Below are 20,745 nucleotides of genomic sequence, written 5' to 3'. Positions count from 1 at the left end.
TAAGCACTTTGCTTCATATTGCATCACATTTAAATAGCTATATATTCCTGAGTTATTATAAAATCCATATGAGATGATAACATTTCTTTCAAGGACTCTTGTTTTAGACTTTAAAAGTTTCTGCTTCATTTCATCAGAAATGTTTTATATGTGCGGCAGTGAACATACCCTTTGATGTTTCCCTTTTTCCTCGTCTGTAAATGCTTTTATATTTAAGGACAGTATTGATTCTCCCGTCCTGTCTGTAATGATATTGTTAACATCCACTCGGTCTTTTTGTGTGCCATCTTGAAGGGCACATCTTGGAAAATGCATTCATCCACATTGGAATTGCACAGACGGTTTTAGCATTTATTTATTTATTTGTGGGGAACGTTATTTCTGTCTTCGTGTCCTCTCTGATTTTGCTTCTGCGCTCACCTCTCTCCTTCATCCATCTTCCACTGTTTCCATTCGTCCCGCGTCACCAGCATTGTGTGGAGGTTACATCCAGGGCAACGCCGGCACCATCTTGTCTCCCGGCTTCCCAGACTTTTACCCGCATAACCTGAACTGCACGTGGATGATCGAGACCTCCCACGGCAAAGGTTAGCAGAGAAATTCTGTGTCGACACATGCGGCAGTCAAATTCAATTTCTGTTACAATGTCATTTCCCTCTACTGAGTGGCCTTTTTATTTTGCCGAACAAGCTGTCTTTGTAAGGCCGGGCTGCTGAGAGGCTGGCCTAAGGCTACGGCGCCATGGGATGATTCTCCAGCCTTTGGTCGAGCACTCATATCAAACTGACTGAGCCTTATTTGCAGATGCTTTATCTGCACAGGTGCAGCTGTGTTTGGAAAAGGATAGGGAATTTGTACTGAATGTGTTATGATATAGAAAATATTGTGTTTTCAATGTTTTTTTTTCCACCTTCATGATTATTATGTATGTGATGTTTATTATTATGCATATATAAGTTATGTAAAGATTTAAAAAAACCCAAACATTTCAACAATGGCTCTTTCATCTCCTCGTATTCAGGTGTCCAGTTCACCTTCCACACCTTCCACCTTGAGAGCCCTCACGATCATTTATTGGTGACAGAGAACAGCAGCTTCTCTCAGCCACTTTGGAGGCTGACGGGCTCCACCTTGCCTCCGCCTCTCAGCGCAGGGCTGTTTGGAAACTACACAGCACAGATCCGCTTCCTGTCTGACTTTTCCGTTTCGTATGAGGGATTCAACATCACCTTCTCTGGTGAGAATAAATTTAGTTTTACGGATTTAAAGCCTTCTGAACTGTTTTTTGTCTTTTTTTGTTTGACTTCACAATTTTAAAAAGTACATTTTCTGCAAATGAATGAAAACATATGCCATATCAGATAAATATAGGACAGTCTGCTATGAATTATCATCACTTTTTCTGTAATCCTACTCATTTATCGTGTACTTTCACTGGTCTGGTTCGGCCTTGTTAAGATCAAAGTGGGCTGCATGTGCCCCAGAACGTAAAATCTCTGCTTTAGAACATTAATCATGCATTTCTTCATGTATTTTTAATAATTATGGTTTCTGAAAAAGTTATTGATACAAACAGTCCTCTGGAAATCTGTGATTACATGTACTCAAGAATGAATAGTAAAATAGGTTAACACCAAGAAAACGGACTCATTTTAAATGAATAAAGTAGAAACGAGCACTAATGACCCTTTACCTACTGAAAGCATAATTTACCTCCTTTGTTCTCACAGCATTTCTAGATTTGAACATTAGGACGCCGAAGAAAGAGATTCTTATAAAATCTAATGAGATGTTATTGATGGCTTAAAATAGCAAGTGTGAATTCTTATCAGTGGCTGAATGGACGAAAGATTTAATGTTTGGAATGGTTTCATTACTTGCAAAGTCCCTTTGAAGGCTCTGCTTGAATAATCTTAATAAATGACATATGGGCTTCTGATCCTTAGACGTGAACTTGGGTTTAGAAGAAAAGTGTCATATTTCAGAAGGTTTAGCCCTCTTTTACTTTTTGAAATATTTTCTTAACTTTCCTAGCATGACAGAAGTCTTAATTAGCCCGTTTCACACATTTACACATCGCAGATAAAAAGCCCCACACAGACAAAACTGTTATTACACTTTCTTTACTTGCCAGTGCTGAAGATTCATACTTTTTTCTCTCTATTTTCCAGATTATGATTTGGAGCCGTGCGAAGATCCTGGAATTCCACCTTACAGCACCAGAAAGGGATTGCAGTACGGAGTGGGCGATGCCCTCATCTTCTCTTGTTTCCCAGGTTACCGACTGGAGGGTCCAGCGAGGGTGGTCTGCTTAGGGGGCAGGAGGCGGGTGTGGAGCTCCCCTCTGCCAAGGTGTGTTGGTAGGTGGTCACATGCTTTATTTTGGCTTTTGTCACTTCCCCGCCTCCCCACCTCTCTAATCTCCCAATGCCATGCCAGCACATTAGCCTTCCACACACCCCCACAATTAAGAAATGTACAGAAGTGTCAGTCACGTTAGACAGCGAGGCATTCCCCTTTCAAATCTCCTCATTATCATCCCTCCATACACACAAGTTTTGTCTCTTCGTTGGATAGCTTCCCAGAAACTGAGCTTTTTTTTTTACTTTGTCCAAATTACATAGTGCCACCGTTCTAATGAGGACAGCATTAAACAGCTTAAATATGTTAATTATTGATCGTGCTTGTTGCTAATGCATGTGAAACATGTTGGGTCAGACTGCGAAGATGTAGGTCAGTGTGTTGATTCTGTGATGCAGCAAACCTTAATGGGCATTTAGGCTCTGATATGAAAATGAATGCATCTTAATGCTCGTAACGATAATGATAGGTGCATCAGTGACCATGGCAATCGTTGACCTACTTGTGTTTGTCCTCAGCGTGGCAGCTTTTAATAAACTAAAAGCACCATTAAAATGGAACTTAATGTGGAAACACTGGAAACTGCACGAATTACTTTATTTGCACATTCAATTTATTTTTTGTGTCTAAACTCGGAACGTAATTGGAACCGCAGATAATTTAACACGCTGCTGAAAACGAGCAATTAGACTCGAGTGAATAGCGTGATGGTGACGTCACAGTGCATTTCGGTTAATACATGATTTGTTTCTAAATGTTTGCTCGCAGAGTTTAGGCGTGTGTAAAGTAGGTCAGTCAATTTCCTGACAAAAACCTGCTCGCTCTGCTTTCTGTTTAGTTGTCTGAAGCTTTGGCTGCTGGTTTTCGGTTTGCCCTCCAGATGAATTCAGGTCTTTGAAGGATGGCACCAGAGACACATTTTGATATTTTCATACTGCTATCACTCTCAACCTCATTTTAGAAACTTGATTCTTCTCCACATGCCTCCAAGACAGCCCCATCACCTTACCTCATCTTACTTGGGTGCATTCTCAAAGTTAAAAAAGGAGGGTGCCTTTGTGGCCATTTCAATTCTGGCTGCCATTTTTTTAAGAGAAAACTTTGTCTTCCCCCAAGTTTCCCCCCCTGATGTGATTCAGAAAAAGTAATTTTCAGATAGAGCTGAAATTAGTGTTAATCATATTCAGATTGCAGTGTGATTATGATGATGTGCCACTCAACATTCAGGTTTAGTCAGTGACCATATTCCTCTCCCCATCACCTCTCCCATCTCCCCGCGCATGACAGCATGAATAAATACACTCGGAGTTTCAAGCATATAGCGATTGACATGTCCTCTGCTCTCTCCAACACCACCACTACCACCACCTCTTTCTCTCTCTCTCTGTCTGTCTCTGCTCTCTTACTTTTTCTCTAGCTGAATGTGGTTCATCCGTGACTGGTATGCAAGGGGTGCTGCTCTCACCCAACTACCCCGGTTACTACGGCAACAACCACGAGTGCATCTACTCCATCCAGACGCAGCCTGGCAAAGGCATTCAGCTACGGGCACGGGATTTCAGACTGGAGGAGGATGACATACTCAAAGTGAGAGGGTGGTGGGAGTTGTATCCTCCCCGTGTCTGTATGACGCCTTGTTAGCATATCTGCGTGCGCGCACCTGCTTCTCCTAATTCCAATACTTCCTCCCACTCTCTCTCTCTCTCTCTTTTCCGTCCAGGTCTTTGATGGAAGCAGTAATAAGGCTCGCCTGCTGGGGGTGTTTACAGGCAACGAGCTGCTAGACACAACCCTGAACTCCACCTCCAGCTCTATGTGGCTCGAGTTCATCAGCAATGCGGATAACACCAGTAAAGGCTTTGAACTACACTTCACCAGTAAGTAACTCACTCTGTTGTGCACACAAATACAATGTACTTTTTTTTAAAATTCAGAGTCTTTTGAGTGTAGTTTGTGCTTGCTTTGTCCAATTTTTTCTTTGTTGCCTTTGGCGCATTAAAAGCACAACAATTCTTTCTTTCTTCTCCGTCCGAATTTGCCTCTTTTTTACCTCTCGCTCTCTGCTAAAGGTTTCGAGCTCGTGAAATGCGAGGATCCAGGTGTTCCCCAGTTTGGCTACAAGCGGGAGGACAAGGGTCATTTTGCAGGGAGCATCGTGTCTTACAGCTGTGACCCGGGCTACACCCTGAAAGGTCCCGAGGTGCTCACCTGCCTGAGGGGCGAAAGGAGGGCTTGGGACAGCCCCCTTCCACTCTGTGTTGGTGAGTATGATCGTTTTGAATTTGGCTGGAGATTTTTGAAGTTTGAAGTTTTGAGACAGCAAAGACTTTAGCCAACTGGGTGCTCTGTTTAGATTTGCACTGCATTTTTATAAGTTTGTTTTGTTTTGTTTTATTTAACCCAGGTTTTTGACATCTTAACATGCTAAATTCAACTGTTGCATACATGAATAATTACGTACTTCAATGCAAAAATAAAATAACTAAGGCTGAAAAAACTGCTTTCTGTCAGACACTGTTGATGCACACAAGGTGTCCTTTGGTGCCGGTGCCATTATGTACCAGACATAGCAATGATGGACATAGAGAGATAAGTTAAAGCGGTACCAGTCACTTGTTTACCCTCTGGAAGACTTTCATTTGTAGGTAAAGTTTTTGAGGGGGGGTTGTTATTTTGAGTAGGGAGGTTTACCCGTCCTTTTTATTTTCACTTTCACTTGCTGGTTAAATGGTAAATGGACTGTTTCTTAAATAGCACTTTCTTACTCGAGCACTCAAAGTGCTTTATACAACATGCCTCATTCACACTTGCATTCATACAAGCACATTTTTTCTACCTCTGAGTTCTTTCTATCTAGCATATACACTCCAATCAACACAGTAAAAGTGACTTCAAGTTTAATATTTTGGAAAAGGATACTTTGACATGCAGACTGGAGCAACCGGGGGTCAAATCAACAACCTTTCGATCAGCGGGTGACCTACTGTACCTCGTGAGCCAAAGCCACCCCTGAAACTACGTTAGTTTAGCAACCAAGATTACTTGGTAAACTTTAGGAAAATATTGTGATTTCTATTAAAATACTTCCAACTCAGTCCTAATGTTGTTAGGGGCCATCATAGCTGTATCTCAGCATCAGTGGTCTGTGAGAATTTGGGGGAATTTCAGGGACATAAAAAAGTTATTTGAGCAATAAGGAGTAAAAAGAAAAAAGAAAAAGCTATTTAAACAATGATAGACATGATTGAGTGATCTGGAGTGAAAAAACTAAAACTGTCTCAGAAATGTGGTGAAGTGGACCTATAAAATATAATATAAATAGATATGTTTCCATATTCAAGTGCAGTGTGTAAGAGCATGACATGTTGTGTAGTATCACATACTTTTGCATCAGTCTATGATATCATGTCTTTGTGTAATTCCCTTTTCTTCCATTGCTATTTGTTACAATATATTGTATTAAAATCAGGCAAAGATTTCCAGTTAAAGTAGCATTATGTGTTGCATCCTCATATATTACAGCATTTATCTGTGTTTTCTTTATAGTTTGCACGGCTAATCCAAGCCGGCTTCAGTTTTTTTAGCTGATGTATGACCTAGTTCCTCTTCCTAATAACAATGTGAATATACCAGTTTGGAAAAAAAGCTCTGTGGTTTGTTTTAGCGCTGCTATTCTGGGGCATCCATTTGGTTGCTTTCCCAGCAATTCAGTGCATTATCTCATCCAAAATGACTGTGCTCTATTTTTTCTTTTTATATTCCTATTGCATCATGATTGCAAATTCCCCCTTTCACTCTGTTTTTTTTTTTTTTTTCTAAAAAAAGACACTATATCAGCAGCAACCCTGAGCCCAGGAAGCAAGGTTTTAACCCCCCTGTCTGTACTCTGAAGACTTTCAAAAATGTGTTTGATGGAGATAATTTCATGAAAGTTTAGCGGAAGATCCCTCTATTTTATTTTCAGAGTTCATCTACAAGTCACCTGTCACTTATTGCCAGCCACCGCAGACACTGTATGCATATATTCTGGCACACAGACATATAGATATATATATAGTATCATGCTAACCCACCCAGAGCCATTTTTTGGACATTGTCAGGAAGAAAACCAGGGAGACAGGCGTTCTTTGACATCAGCCAAGGTGATTAGAATAGTGTTGCTCTGCTCCCTTTCCGAACCAAACTGACAGGTAATTTCATGTCTGGATATAAACAACATTCGCCAAACTGTATTTCCCCGAACACGTTTGTCCTCCCGATGCTCCTTTCACTGCAGATGATAGCTTAACATCCGGAGTGAATTTAGGAGCAGATGTGGGACTGTTTCTGCTTGTAATGGTGGGATTATTTTCTCGCAGTGAGGACACACTGAGCACAGATGGGGAGGGTATAGCGGGAAGGGCCAGGAAGGAGAATGGAGTTTAAAAAAAAGGGGGGGGGGGGGGGGGGGAGTCTGGTGTATACTGAAAGTCACAGAAGAAGAAATTTGCAAGGTTGAATCTCACACAGAGGCTCCGATGTGGACACCAGGATGTTATTATTGTTATGTTTGGGTATGTGTGCACATCTAATGTCATTCAAAAATGATAGCCCACTACACAGAAAACGAGAGAGAGAGAGAAATTCCATATTTGCAAAGCAGCAACATGACTTCATGGGTTTCATTTGTGATCATACTGAAAAAGCATTCTGGGAAAAAAATGAAAAAAATAAAACCACTAAGACTGAGACTGAGACAAAGGGAAGAGACGCTGAGCTGAACTTTGATGAATGTGGGGGCAGATTGAAGGGGTAGAGTGGTTCGGGGAGTTATACTGCTATGGCAGCATTGAGCGGTAGTTTCTTAGGTCATAAGGCAAGAAGAAAGCGATGGCTTTGTCTTACTGTGATAGATCACTGCCTTTTCAATCCACGAAACAGCAAGTTTTCTTCAGCACAAAAAAAGGATAAGGGGTAGGAAAAGCTTGAAAATAGACTGAAAGCCTCAGCAGGAGCGTGAAGAATGATATGTTCATATTTTTATTTTTTGGGTAAATGGCCTGTATTTGTATAGCGCTTTACTTAGTCCCTATGGACCCAAAAGCGCTTTACACTACATTCAGTCACACACACATTCACACACTGGTGATGGCAAGCTACATTGTAGCCACAGCTGCCTTGGGGCACACTGACAGAGGCGAGGCTGCCGGACACTGGCACCACCAGGCCATCTGACTACCACCAGTAGGCAATGGGTGAAGTGTCTTGCCCAAGGACACAACGACCGAGACTGTCGGAGCCGGGGCTCGAACCGGCAACCTTCCGATTACAAGACGAACTGCCAACTCTTGAGCCACAATTGCACCACATCTTAATGTTTTTAAGAAACGTTTAACTATGGTGATCGTTGTTACTTAAATGTACACCAGTCAGGGATAACATTATGACCACCTGCCTAATATTATGTTGGTCCCGGTTTTGCTGCTATAACAGCCATCACATGTTGAGACATGGACTCCACTAGAGCCGTGAAGGTGTGCTGTGGTATCTGGCACCTAGATGGTATTGACAGAACCTTTAAGTCCTGTAAGTTGTGAGATGTTGCCTCCATGGATGTTTGTCAAAGAAACATCCACATTGATGGCTCGACCCAAGGTTTCCCAGCAGAACATTGCCCAAAGCATCACACTGCCTCCGCCAGCTAGTACACCCTGGTGTTTTCCAGGTAAACGACGCACATGCACCCAGTTAGCCACATGATGCAAAAGAAAACAGAATTTATCAGACTAGGCCAAGTTTTTCTATTACTCCGTGGTCCAATTCTGATGCTCACATACTCATTGTTGGGGCTTTTTCAGTGCACAGAGGTCAGCATGAGCACCCAGATTGGTCTGCAGCTATGCAGCCCCAAACAAACTGCGATGCTCTGTGTCTATTTTGGCACCTTTCTATCAGAACCAGCATGAACTTTTTCAGTAGTTCGAGCTACAGTAGCTCATTCGTTGAATCGGACCACGCAGGCCATCACTCAGCATTAGTTTACCACTGTTACTTTTGATAGATACTGCACCGCAAACCAGAAACGCCTCAGAACAGCTGCAGTGTTGGAGATGCTCTGACCCAGTCATCCAGCTATCACAATTTGGTCAAACTCGCTCAAATTGTTGTGCCTGCCCATTTTCCTCGTTTCTAATACATCAACTTTCTGGAAAAACTTTTCATTTGCTCCCTGATATATTCCATGATAAATGGGATATTTGGAGATAAAGTATCTGAATTTCAGCAGCGGGACCACACCTCCAAGCACACTCTCTCCGGTTCTTATCTATGTATGATCCCCCAGTTTTACCCCACTCTCTCTCCCGTTTTCAATTCTTTCACTTCTATTTAGTACATGGGGATCTGCCAGGCTCGGCTCACTTCACCTTTATCTACTAAAATGCTGTCAAAGCTAAAGTGAGGACGTGGGCCATTATGTTATGCCTGTTTGGTGTATAATGTACTGTATAAGGAGGTTTGAAAGACAGAAATATATTTGTTTGCATTTAGAAGAAATGACATATTTGCAGCATAAAAGGTAACAAAGTATTTTTGTCTGTTTGTGGAGAAATCGCAGCTTCTCCCTCTCTGATGGTCAGTTTGTAAAGTACTACAATCTTATGTTAATTTAAGTGCTCCTGCAGTCAGTCCCCCTTTTCCCCCCCCTTCCTATTCTCTGTTTTTCTCCCTGCGTGTCTGTGTTTAGTTGCTGTATTGAAGTACAAGGCTTACTTGTCACTGATGGATTTCACAGACCATCATCACCATCATCATCAGTATGATTTCCAGACCTCAATTTTCCTTCTGTTTGAAGGATCCATTTTTCTCTCAGGGGAAGGAAAAGAAACACGAGCCACTTTTAACATCTTCTTGTCAGTTACAGTGGCCTCACAAAACGGGAACAAAAAAAACACTTAAAATCTGATGTTAAACATTTTTTCTCTTCTTTTTTTTCATTCAGAGTAATTTGTGGTAATTGAAGGAAGGGCTGAAAATTGCTTTTCAGTCATAGTATTTCTGAAAGCACTTTATTACTTAAGTTACTGGAAAAGAACCCGATTTTGTTCCCCTTTTTCTTGACAGATTGTTTTGGCGCTCCGATTTTTGCTTTGCTGTTTCCCAGAATGTGTTTTTGTGTTGACAAATTTCTAGAGACTGAGTTTATGTTGGTTATGTTTTGTGAACTGTGATATGATACTAGAGAGATCCTACTGACTGCAGCCACTAGTACTAAACACACACTCATAACAATGGCACTCATCTGATGAGCAAGTCATTCACAGCCTATCGTGTTGCGCACCTATACTTTTGTTTGACACTCTTCACACTTCCTTAAAAGTGGCAGTGAACTGGAGTATGATGAATTGAATATTGTGTTGTTCAGTCAATAATTCCATCAGCTTTCAAAGATGAGATCACGGTTAAGATGGTGAATTGCCTTTGCTGAGCCAAAGAGACACAGAGTGTATTGAGTTGGCCGCTCTCCCTCCTATCATTCAAATTTCTAACTACATGATGGAGTCTGTCACATTGGAGGATTTGACTGCTATGTCAATAATTAATAATGATGAGAGGGAAGCGATGAGCTGTACTTTACTGGAAGTGCAGTAATGCAACTTTTGGTCTGTTAAGTATGCTAACCTTTGTTGTAGCAATCATTATTAACTTCTTTTATTCCCCCTCGCTGCTTTCACTCTACTTTTCAGCCGAGTGTGGGGGGACCATCAAAGACGAGCCTTCCGGTCGTATCCTCTCTCCGGGCTACCCGGCACCATACGAGCACAACCTGCACTGCATGTGGACCATCGAGGCGGCCCCAGGAAGCACTATAAGGTCTGAACAACAGTCCTTGGTTTCTTTTTTTTTTTTTTTTTTTTTTTTGCTCTCAGTCTAGTTTTCTGATTACATTGTTTTTTACAGGCTTTCGTTCAATCTACCACCTTTCAATATACTTCCAATTTAGCCCAGCCCCCTTTTGCAGTGGTATTCATCACTTTCACAGGCTGCTGTGTAATCAATCTTCAGTGAGCTACTGTTGGCCAACAGCTGAGTTACAACTGGTTGAAAGGAAATGCGTCCTCTGAGTCTAAAGATGTCAGACTACAAAAAAAAAGCAAGTCAAGCGCTCTGAGTTTTTGAGAGATCTTGCAGGTTGTATTGGTTTTGATACATTCCTTGTTTGACACTTTTGCACTTTTGATCAATAGAAACTTAAGTTTATATTCAGTATTTTCATCGTTTCACCCCCTGGTGTTGTCAGTCTGTTAATGAAACTATTTGCTCTTCTTTACCTCGCCTCACCTCGTCTTACCTCCTTAATTCAATACGTAGCCATTACTCTTGCCCTTGGAGGAAGGAAAAACACCTTCAGGCTTCTGTGTGTTTGTTTAATCACTCAATTTGTGTTCTTATAAATGTAAGATTGCGCAAGAGTTTACTGAGTTCTTTTGAGCCTGCAGTGTCACAACAAAACATTTTACACATGATGAGGTCATTAGGATGTTAAAGCCATGGTCATGGTAAAAAGAAAGTGCATTTTCTATAAATTCTAAGGTTTTATATCTCAGGGTAAAAAAATAATCTGGTCCTTGCCAAGTCTTAAAATTGTATATACACACATATATGTTTGTGTGTGTGTGTGTGTGTGTGTGTGTGTGTATTATATACATACATACAATGGTATAGATATATTGAATGGTATAGAAATTTATCATTTATTCAGAATAGCACTGGATAACTGGATCAGTGTGCTGTGATGGAGCATCAATTAAATCTGATAAAATAATCGTGTAAGCCTCATGGCACAGTGTACTTCAGCCTCTGGGAGAATCCCCTAAATCCATAGGTACACAATAAAAAGGTTCAAGTGGGAGATCTATGATCTCTTATCACTAATTGGATAAACTTCCACTACAAGATCTCATACTAATCCTAATAATGTATATGATGCCTAATGCATCTTTATATATGCACTACACTGTTATTTGATGTGTGCCTCTGTATTCCAGTATACTTGAACTGACATAAATCATAACTGATGAGGAGTAATATCTAGTCACAAATATAGACAACAACACTCACCCAAACACAACAGCAGAGGTTTTGCCGTAGTGTTAATCCTTTTAATGCGTCACTTTTAATCGTGCCACTCTTCCTTGTTTCAGGACTTCTGTGTTTTTGTTTGGTTAGTGTCTGATTCATATCTATTTTCCATCCCAAACAATGCAAACATGTCTTTAAAAAGACATGTTCGGCATGTCGTCATCGTAGATTTGTGTATGCCTGAATGCCGCTGCATATCTTGAACATCTGACATTCCCAGGTCCCTCATGATTGCTAGTTTAGGTTCATTAGTGTCGTCCCTTCCTCTGGCTCCCTGGCATTCCTCTAGAAGGTATGCTCTGGCTCATGTCTTTGATCCTACGCATGAAATTCATTATTGAGAGGAATTTGCAATGCATTAGCCCAGGGATTCCTTGTGTATCATGTGGTGTAGCTGAAGGTAGCACACTAATCAAACTGTACTGAGTATGTGTGAGAGACCAGAAGTTGTGCTGAGTGACCGCTTACATATATACAGCCTAGAGACAAGGTTACCTGGGGACATTGATGGAATTAAAATATAGGTAGGAAGCAAAGAGTGGATTATAGGCATGAAGAGATAATAACAAGATCAAATGAACTGCGATGATAAGGGAGGCAATGAGCCATTTTACTGAGGTAACATTCAGTGGTTACTGCTGCAGACCACATAGTAAACTTAACAACGAAGCTGTAAATGTTCATCTTAAACACAGTGTTCAGTAAGAAAACATATACTCTAATTTGTATTTATGATATTGAACTTGGTTTTAACTGTTCGCAAGGCATCAGTGCTATAATTGGAATAAAGGATAAATCTGAGAAGAAAATAAATGTGGTCAGCCTCATCCCCCTGCATCAAATATTGCAGTTCTGTCAATTCAATTCAATTCAGTTGAATTCAGTCTTATTTACAGCATCACATCACAACAACGGTCACCTCTAGGCACTTTGTATTATAAGGTAAAGACCCTACAATAATACAGAAAAAAAAACAATCAGGCAAGCTGCTATGAGCAAGCATTTGGTGACAGTGGGGAGGAAAAACTCCCTTTTAACGGGGAGAATCTTCCGACATACTCAGACTCGGAGAAGGGCAGCCATCTGTCGATTCCAGTTGGGGTTGATGGGAGGAAGACAGGACAAAAGATATGTTGTGGAGATTAGTAATAACTCATGATTAAATGCAGAGTGGTGTATACACACAAAGAGTGAAAAGTGGTGAAAAAAGAAGAAACAGTAAATCATGGCAAACCCCCAGCAGTCGATGCCTATTGCAACATAACTAAGGGAAGGTTCAGTCTCACCTGATCCAGCCCTAACTATAAGCTTTATCAAAAAGGAACGTTTGAAGCCTAATCTTAAAAGTAGGGGTGTCCTAACCTTTACACAGAAGAGGGTCTGAAAGGTCTGTCTCCTACTTTTAAATACCCGAGGAACCACAAGCAAGCCTGCAGTCTGAGAGCAAAGTGCTCTGTTGGGGTGACATGGTACTGATTTCACAACATGTATGTGAGCAGAAGGATTTGGCGTCAGTGATAACACAAGCTATTATTTGGTGTTGGTGCACCAACCTCTGCACTGCTGGAGACAAAAAGATAAGTCTTCTTAGTCAATAATGCTCTTTCACAGTGTAACCATGACACTTACCCACTTTACAAGCATCCATATGTGAGTTTAGAGTGACAAACCTGTCACCTCACCATTACCATAAACTCACCACATCAAGGCATCAATACCAAAGGACACTTTGCGCTTGTCTATAAGATGCCAGAACGATGACGAAATGGGAATGATAACAGGCTGGGTACCATGAGGTGGGTTTTTTTTTTTTTTTTGGGGGGGGGGGGTCTTCAGCCTCTGCTTTTATCTCACTGATTCATTTTCCAATGTCTTTCATACCTTTTCCTGCCTAAGAATAATTGCAACCTTACTTTCTTCTGCATGATAACACTGCTTACATGCTATTACATCATGTGCCTCACAGTAAATGAACTGGACAAAGATCGCCGTGACCGCAGAGTTTTTCAGGTGTCCAGCCGGCGAAGAGATGCCGACCGCACTGTCTCGTTTGTTCCGTCTTTTTTAAAGCCTGCTGTATAAATGCGTCTCCATCCTGATGAATGATCCCACAGGGACAGTCCCACAGAGGCCACATTTACACTTATTGATGAGGTTAGCTTTCACTGTGACATTTGCTTTATACACACGCTCTCAATTAGTTTTAAAAAAAGAGTTGCAGGAGTGTGTTTGCTCTACATCTCTTTTCTTTGTCATTCCCTTCACACCACACATATCCATACACATCCGCACATACTTACTTATTTATCATCTTCATGCACGCATGCACCTACTCTGAAGACTCCCCACAGGACTTTTGATTGCAGCTAGACTGTTTTGTATTCATATGAGAGATTCTCGACACTCTCTATTTCTATCATATGAATACAAAATAGTTAAGGAAGAATCAAAAGAGACCTAAGAAATCTCTTCCATCCTTCTCTTCTCCATCTCGTCTCCTCGCGGCGATTCCTCTGACACTTGATTGAACCATTTTATCTTGCTAAGAGGGGACTGAGTGTAAAAGGAGACCCCTCACCGTAAACTTCAAAACATGGTTCTCTGTGATTCCACAAAACGTTAACTGCACGCAGAGATCCAAATTTCCTTTTCCTTAGCGAGATAAACTGTAATACCCACTTTTCTCAATATGTTGCTTCATTCATCTTTCTTGTACCTCACTCCCGCCCCAACCCCCGCAAAGTACTTGAGTTAAGTGGGGAGGCTTGCTTCCTAGTTGGAAAGTAACATTTGTCTTCCTGGTCCTGGTCCCTCTGAAAAAAAAATAATAATCAGGGAATAGTCAAAGAAAAATGCCTGCCAGGAGGATTGGTTCTTTAAAAGACGAGTACATTCTCAATGGTCTTGCACGTGTTCTTCTGAGAGCTCTAATGTCAGCATGTGTTCTTACAATCGTCCTGCAGGACTCTTACTCTCTTTCTGTATTCTAGATGTCACTCTCTTCGCATCCCTCACATGTGAGTGTTCATTCCTGATTCAGAAAAAAAGATGCGGTATTCAGATGCTCTATAAAAGAAACCAGTTATCCCGACATGCACCCCAACGTCCATCCTATCAATTCAACTGCTCATCCTTATATCCAGAGCTTCCTTTGCTTGCCATCAACTTCTTATTCTCCTGCTAGTATTCTCTTCTTCCAGCAACCCAGCAATGATTAACATTGATCGTGTGTTTGCTCCTTGTTTCATTACACCTCTGTCTTTCCACACACCATTCCTTCTTTTATTTAACACACACATCTGGAAATCGAGAACAATGCTATTAAACAGCTTGGTTGACTTAAGGCATGAGATTCTTCTACACGTGAGTTGGTCCAACACGTGACTTGTGCTTGATTCTGACATTCTGGATTAGGCAAATCCCCCACTCCCAAAAAAACCATTATGCTCAAGCACAAAATCAATATTGTCTCAGTACACACACACAAGAACAAGAAGGCAGATGCCCATACATATATTTGAAGAAAAAATATTTTTTTGGTTTTATTCATTTATTCAATCTGGCAAATTCAGTGAAACATTTCAGCATCTCCTGTCTAAAGTATGGGGAGGTGGAGCGTAAGTGGATCATAGTACCTGAGGGTTTCATAACAGCATTTGCATAACAAGCATCTAACTGCCAGAGGCACGTACATGACCAGGATGGAGACCTTTTAACACAGTCTTTGTTTGCTTAAAGTGAAGGGAATAGTCAGCATGCGGAATATTAGCAGAGCAACACTCGAACTACTACAAATATAATGACGCTTAGGGTCATGTGAGAAATGCTTCAGTAGATCATCGCAATTGTGGCATGTGCAAAAGGTTTGCTTACTTACACCTGTGAGCTGTCAAGGAGAGTCGCTTTCTTGTGCTGCTGCACTTCAGAGTCAATTGTCCTGCTCAAGTGCTCTTCAGCAGGAGTTGATTTAAAAAAAAAAGGTCACACTTACACCCACGTTTTGATTCAAACCACTGAAAGTTTGAGATCTGTTTCATCAGACTTTTGTTTGCAGTGGCAGCAGCCTAAAGAGGTCTTTTTTTTCTTCTTTCTTTTTTTGTTTAGCGTTAATAAAAATGTAAAGGTTTGACTCTAACAGAAACAGAAAGATTAGCAGGGAAATGAATACCATGAGAAGGAATGATATTTATTCCAGTTTCTTATCATAGGAAAGGTTGTGTTGTGAATGTGATGCCATACCAATATTTATTCATGTGTGGTGCTAAGCCCAAAAGTTCTGATGAAGGTCACAAACAAAAAGAAGCTCATAACTAGGATTTGCCAGTGAAAAATCCTTGTGCAACTTTACTTTTCACTATTCAGCATTGAGGCATATTATGATCCTTTAGCAGATTCTGAGAAAAATCTCAGAAATTCTATCACTAAAGTTTATAACTTTAGTGATAGATTAGAGTGGTACATTTAGGAGAAGAAACTCACAATTTTCTAAGAGCCATGCCAACAATAAGTGTTTTTACCATTAGCAGACAGTGGTGTAAAAATAAGTGACATGTGCATCAGGATTTATAGCATTTTAATCCGAGAGTATTATATCACATTACTCACAAAGGCTCCAGTGCGCCTGATAAATGTAGCAGGTTTACGTCCGTGTGTTCGTATCTGTGTAAAAAGCATCAAAGCTTATGTAAGACTATGTAATGCTGCGTGTCCTTTAAAATAGCTATCGGTGTTCACTTATGTGAGTATTTACTGGTCCGCCTGTCTGCACATGTTTGTTTTATGTGCACTTCTTTCACAAGCATTGCGACAGCACTTGTCAAGTAGGTTACGTACAGTATCCACACACACACACACAGACACACACGGCACATTGTGCGGGTAGCCTCTGGCTGCTGCTCACACATCAGACAGTATGGGAATCGGAGTCTGACACCAATTATGCAGAAACGGTGGGAACTTGTTGCTAAACCCGACATATCAGTGGGTTGCTGTTTCTCCTCTGCATCATCTATACCTCAAGGCTCTGTGTGGGTCTGTGTGTAAAGCCATGAGAATAGTAAAAGCACATGAAGTACCATGATCCCCAGCATTCACAGGATACTGGGAAACAGATTACCATTCAAGTCACAGATTTTTTTTTTCTTTAAAAAGTGAGCACTGGTAAAATTTATAGAAATTTAAAGCTCGCGTAAGATTCTTCACAAAACAGAAATATACACACCTCTACAAATTGTTTTCTTTAAAACAAATGAACTTAAGTGCAGCATAAGCATTATATTCCAATAACTTTAACTTCAGAATGCAGCTGTTTGCTTTGCATTAATGCTATAATTATTGAAACATGAGGGGAAGTGTCAGGAATTTGCCTCGGTCCAAAATGTTTGTTAGAGAATTAGCATAAAGTTGTTTTTTCTGGTGGATTTTCAAGTTAATTTCCCGCTAAAGTTTTGCACCACCATTTAGTATTTTCTGACATTTTTGCACCATAACTTATATCCACACACAAACAAACACAAACGGCACATGTGCGGGTAGCCTCTGGCCTGTGCACATCCGAGCTCTTATTGAAGGTGTATCGGTGAATTTGTATAAGTAGTGCGCTTGAAGCAACATTAGAGACTGTGTTTCTATTGCTGCAGCGCATTAGAAGACAAATAAACTGTGCGATAAATGCTTTTATTCTGTGTCAGCACAACAGTTTAGCACATCCTCATTACTTTATAGTCACCTATTTTGAAGGCTTGCCAGACAGCAGTGTGTTTCAGAGCGAGAGAAGAAAAAATCAAAGCAACAATTTAAATGATCATAAATACACGTTTGAGTCTCTCTTGCAGGGTAAAGCTGCAAAGTCAACAAATGCCATCTGATCTAGCTTGCACTACTTTGTGCCCTTTTACTCCTCCACAGATTGTCCAAAATCTAACGTACACGCAGTCACTGCAAACTATGCGTCATTATGAATCACGGCACAGTCGAGGCTACCGCACTTACAAACAGGCACAAACGTACCGCACGCTATAGTGCTTTTCACATCCATCGGACCACCAGCTGGCTGACAGCTGTCTAAGCCAAAGTGAAGGGTAGATATTTTGACAGCATCATCTTTCTGATGTCTAGACTGAAACTATTAAATGCTGTGGCAGATGTATCTGTTTGACTGACATTGTGGAACATCCCTTGAATGCTCTGGATCCGGCGTCAGTGATTCATTTTAAAAAGTTATTTGTTTCCCTCGTTTACACTTGACCTTAACTGTGTTTTTGTCTTTCCTCTATTGTCATTGCCTCCTTTAATCACATTAGCTGTTGTAATTTGATTCTTTAACATATACGGTTTGAGGTAATCCGTTTATTTCTCCTGGTCGTCTTCAGACGCATCATTGCATTTTAGAAAATGCGGACGTTATACCTGTTGCTTTATCATAGGGGTAATTTTTTCTTAATATGTATTGAAAAACAATTGCAGTCCTTTCTTGTCTTCCCTCCATCAGAAGGACATGTGGGTTGTAACATATAAGGGTTTTCTTCTTCTTTTTTTCAGAGGTGTTTTGTGTATTTTTTTTTGTCTGAGGTTGCTTTCCATTAATTTCATCACAAAGACTCATCCATCAACTGTCAGTGCCTCTGAAGTCTGTTTTTTTTTTGTTTGTTTGTTTTTTTGGGTTTTTGTTTTTCAGTCTTCATTTCCTGGTTTTCCACACGGAAGAGGTCCATGATGTGCTTCGGATCTGGGATGGGCCCCAGGATGGAGGTGTCCTGCTGAGGGAGCTAAGTGGCTCAGTGCTGCCCCAAGACGTCCACAGCACCTTTAACACTATCAACCTGCAGTTCACCACAGACTTCTTCACCAGCAAACAAGGCTTCGCTCTTCAGTTTTCTGGTGAGAGAGAGAGAGGGGGGGGGAAGGATGATAGGAAGTGATGGGAAAGTTAAATGAACATGACTGGGTGGGACCAGTTTCAGCTCTCACACATTTCACTGCAGGAGATGACAATAATACCCTCTTTTCATCTTCTAATCGTGCGCCATTAAATACTCTTTCACTCACTGAGCCTTTCTTTGATCCTTCAGTGTCTACTGCAACCTCCTGCAATGACCCAGGCATGCCTACTAATGGGACCCGCGGTGGCGACAGCAGGGAACCCGGAGACCATGTGGTGTTCCAGTGTGATCCGGGTTACATCCTGCAGGGGGCCAACAGGATCACCTGCACTGAAATCAATGGTCGCTTCTTCTGGCAGCCAGACCCTCCTACATGCACAGGTACTCTACAACATAACCCCATCCGTATTACGAAAGCCTGTATGGATGAGGATCACAGCTTTACTACTGCTGTGCAAGTGCTAAGACTGAGGCTCCTCGTATTTTATTATAGTCGTATTATTTCCTGCCGCCTGCCTAATACAGTCTACTGTATATCTCCTCTTACTGGCCTGACTTTTGTAGAACAGGTAGAGAATACAGATTCCTAACTCGATTACTTAACAGACTCCTTAAGTGAATCTTAAGTGGCAAACCTGATTGCCATGTTCCCTCGACATTTACTGAAGTCACTGCGGCAGACAGAGAGATCTGATTATCCTGTTCCTCAATAACAACACAGACCTCTCAGTCAGACCTACACTCTTTGTACAGTCTTTGTGTTAATATATTATCGCACGTGGTTCTCTGCTAAACAGTGTGAAGTCATTAACAATAGCAATTAAGAGCTTGTGATTAGCTGCCTTATTTAATTAGCACTTAGCTTAATTAGATCATTTTTGGCGAACAATCGGACACTTCTGACACAGGTGAGAATGAGGTAAGAGAACATCTGTGTGCATTAGCTAGGTTTCAGTTAGATCAATCAACTGCTGCTCCAACGTCCTGTGGGGAAGCTGCACAGCACATGGAGTACGAGCTGAGGTTCTTACAGCTATGTAGCTGTGTTGTTTTAGGGCAATTTTTGACCAGTAAGTTTTTCGTTTGTTTTTCAAATTGATTTTCATTATAAGTTGTCACTTTGCTTGTGCAAAACATTAGAAAAATAAAAATTTAAAGTTAGCAGTTTGTCAGATTCCAAAGCGTAGGGACACTTGGTGATCAGACACAATCCCAACACTCACTGATAAGTATTTATTTTGAGAACAACAAACTCTTTTTGGCTATAATCAGCCATCAGCACAATCGCAGGGAAAAAAACATTATATAGATCCAGGCTATCAAAGTCCAAAAGGCTTAAAGAAGATTTACTGTTGAGTTGTTTCCTGCAGGCTATTTTAACTACTTAATAGGACTTCTGATTCATCCTTCTTCCAGCTTAAACATTGCATATTTTCCTCACTTATATAAACTCTTTTTGTTTGGCAGCATCATGTAGTTGTAATCTATATATAGTTTATTTGAGGTTCACTTGCAGTATACACCATACAATTGTGTGTCCTCTGTTTTGATCATATTTGTTGTTTATTTGTTTTTAACTGGGATGATGGAGGCTCATACTAGAAATGTGTTGGTCTTACCCAACAATAAATGCTAAGAAGAACACTTATCAGTGAGTTCTCAAACAAAATGAAACACACATCTATGCAATGAAAAATAAAAGATTCCAGCATCTTAAGATAAACTGAGATCAGCTCTGTTGTTTGATAGCAGTTCAGTTGCTGTCCAGATGCCACTGCTGTTTGCTCCTCGACTGCAGTGAACTGTAATAGATTTCTTCCTTGTCATAGCTCCATGTGGCGGGAACCTGACAGGTCCTAGTGGGCTGATTCTGTCTCCAGACTATCCTGAACCGTATCCTCACGGACGAGAGTGTGACTGGACAGTTACTGTCACACAGGACTATGTCATCTCTCTGACCTTCAACCAGTAAGCATTCAGTAGAAAAGAAAAAGGAAAAAATGTCAACGCATATGTTTTGACTTTTCAACAGAGGGGGGGATTTATGCTTCAGTTGATCTTTTAACCTTTTCCACTTTTCACATTTTATTTTCAAAGTCATCCTAGTAAAGCTATGTTACCTTACTCGCAGCCTATCTAAGCAGCAGTTATGTGATTATATTTTTAATGTTATTCTCTTTAACCAGGTTCAGCTTGGAGCCAAGTTATGACTTTTTGCACATCTATGATGGACCGGACTCCCTCAGCCCCTTGTTGGGTAGCTTTTATGGCACAGATGTTCCCGATCGCATTGAGAGCAGCTCCAACACGCTCTTCTTGGCTTTCCGCAGCGACGCCTCTCTCAGCAGCAATGGATTTGTGCTGCAGTACACAGGTACATGTC

The 20,745-nt window shown here is 41.0% G+C and overlaps 1 protein-coding gene across 1 annotated transcript in view; it reads left to right on the top strand.

Annotated features, from left to right (window-relative positions):
* The window catches only part of csmd2 (CUB and Sushi multiple domains 2), a 280,093-nt gene that overhangs the window by 172,808 nt on the left and 86,540 nt on the right, over positions 1-20,745 (top strand). The window contains exons 21-31 of the mRNA XM_085446711.1: positions 471-587; positions 1,022-1,237; positions 2,172-2,360; positions 3,779-3,948; positions 4,082-4,238; positions 4,431-4,622; positions 10,086-10,212; positions 18,158-18,360; positions 18,552-18,743; positions 20,192-20,330; positions 20,549-20,736. Of these exons, the coding sequence (XP_085302837.1) occupies positions 471-587; positions 1,022-1,237; positions 2,172-2,360; positions 3,779-3,948; positions 4,082-4,238; positions 4,431-4,622; positions 10,086-10,212; positions 18,158-18,360; positions 18,552-18,743; positions 20,192-20,330; positions 20,549-20,736 (1,890 nt within the window). The remainder of the gene's footprint in view (positions 1-470; positions 588-1,021; positions 1,238-2,171; positions 2,361-3,778; positions 3,949-4,081; positions 4,239-4,430; positions 4,623-10,085; positions 10,213-18,157; positions 18,361-18,551; positions 18,744-20,191; positions 20,331-20,548; positions 20,737-20,745) is intronic.

The sequence above is a fragment of the Copadichromis virginalis genome, linkage group LG22 (genome assembly GCF_057382275.1).
Source record: "Copadichromis virginalis isolate Kocher_CV1m ecotype Utaka linkage group LG22, C_Virginalis_male_GT1.1, whole genome shotgun sequence".
Lineage (NCBI taxonomy): Eukaryota > Metazoa > Chordata > Actinopteri > Cichliformes > Cichlidae > Copadichromis > Copadichromis virginalis.
This window is presented reverse-complemented; position numbering and strand designations above follow the sequence as displayed.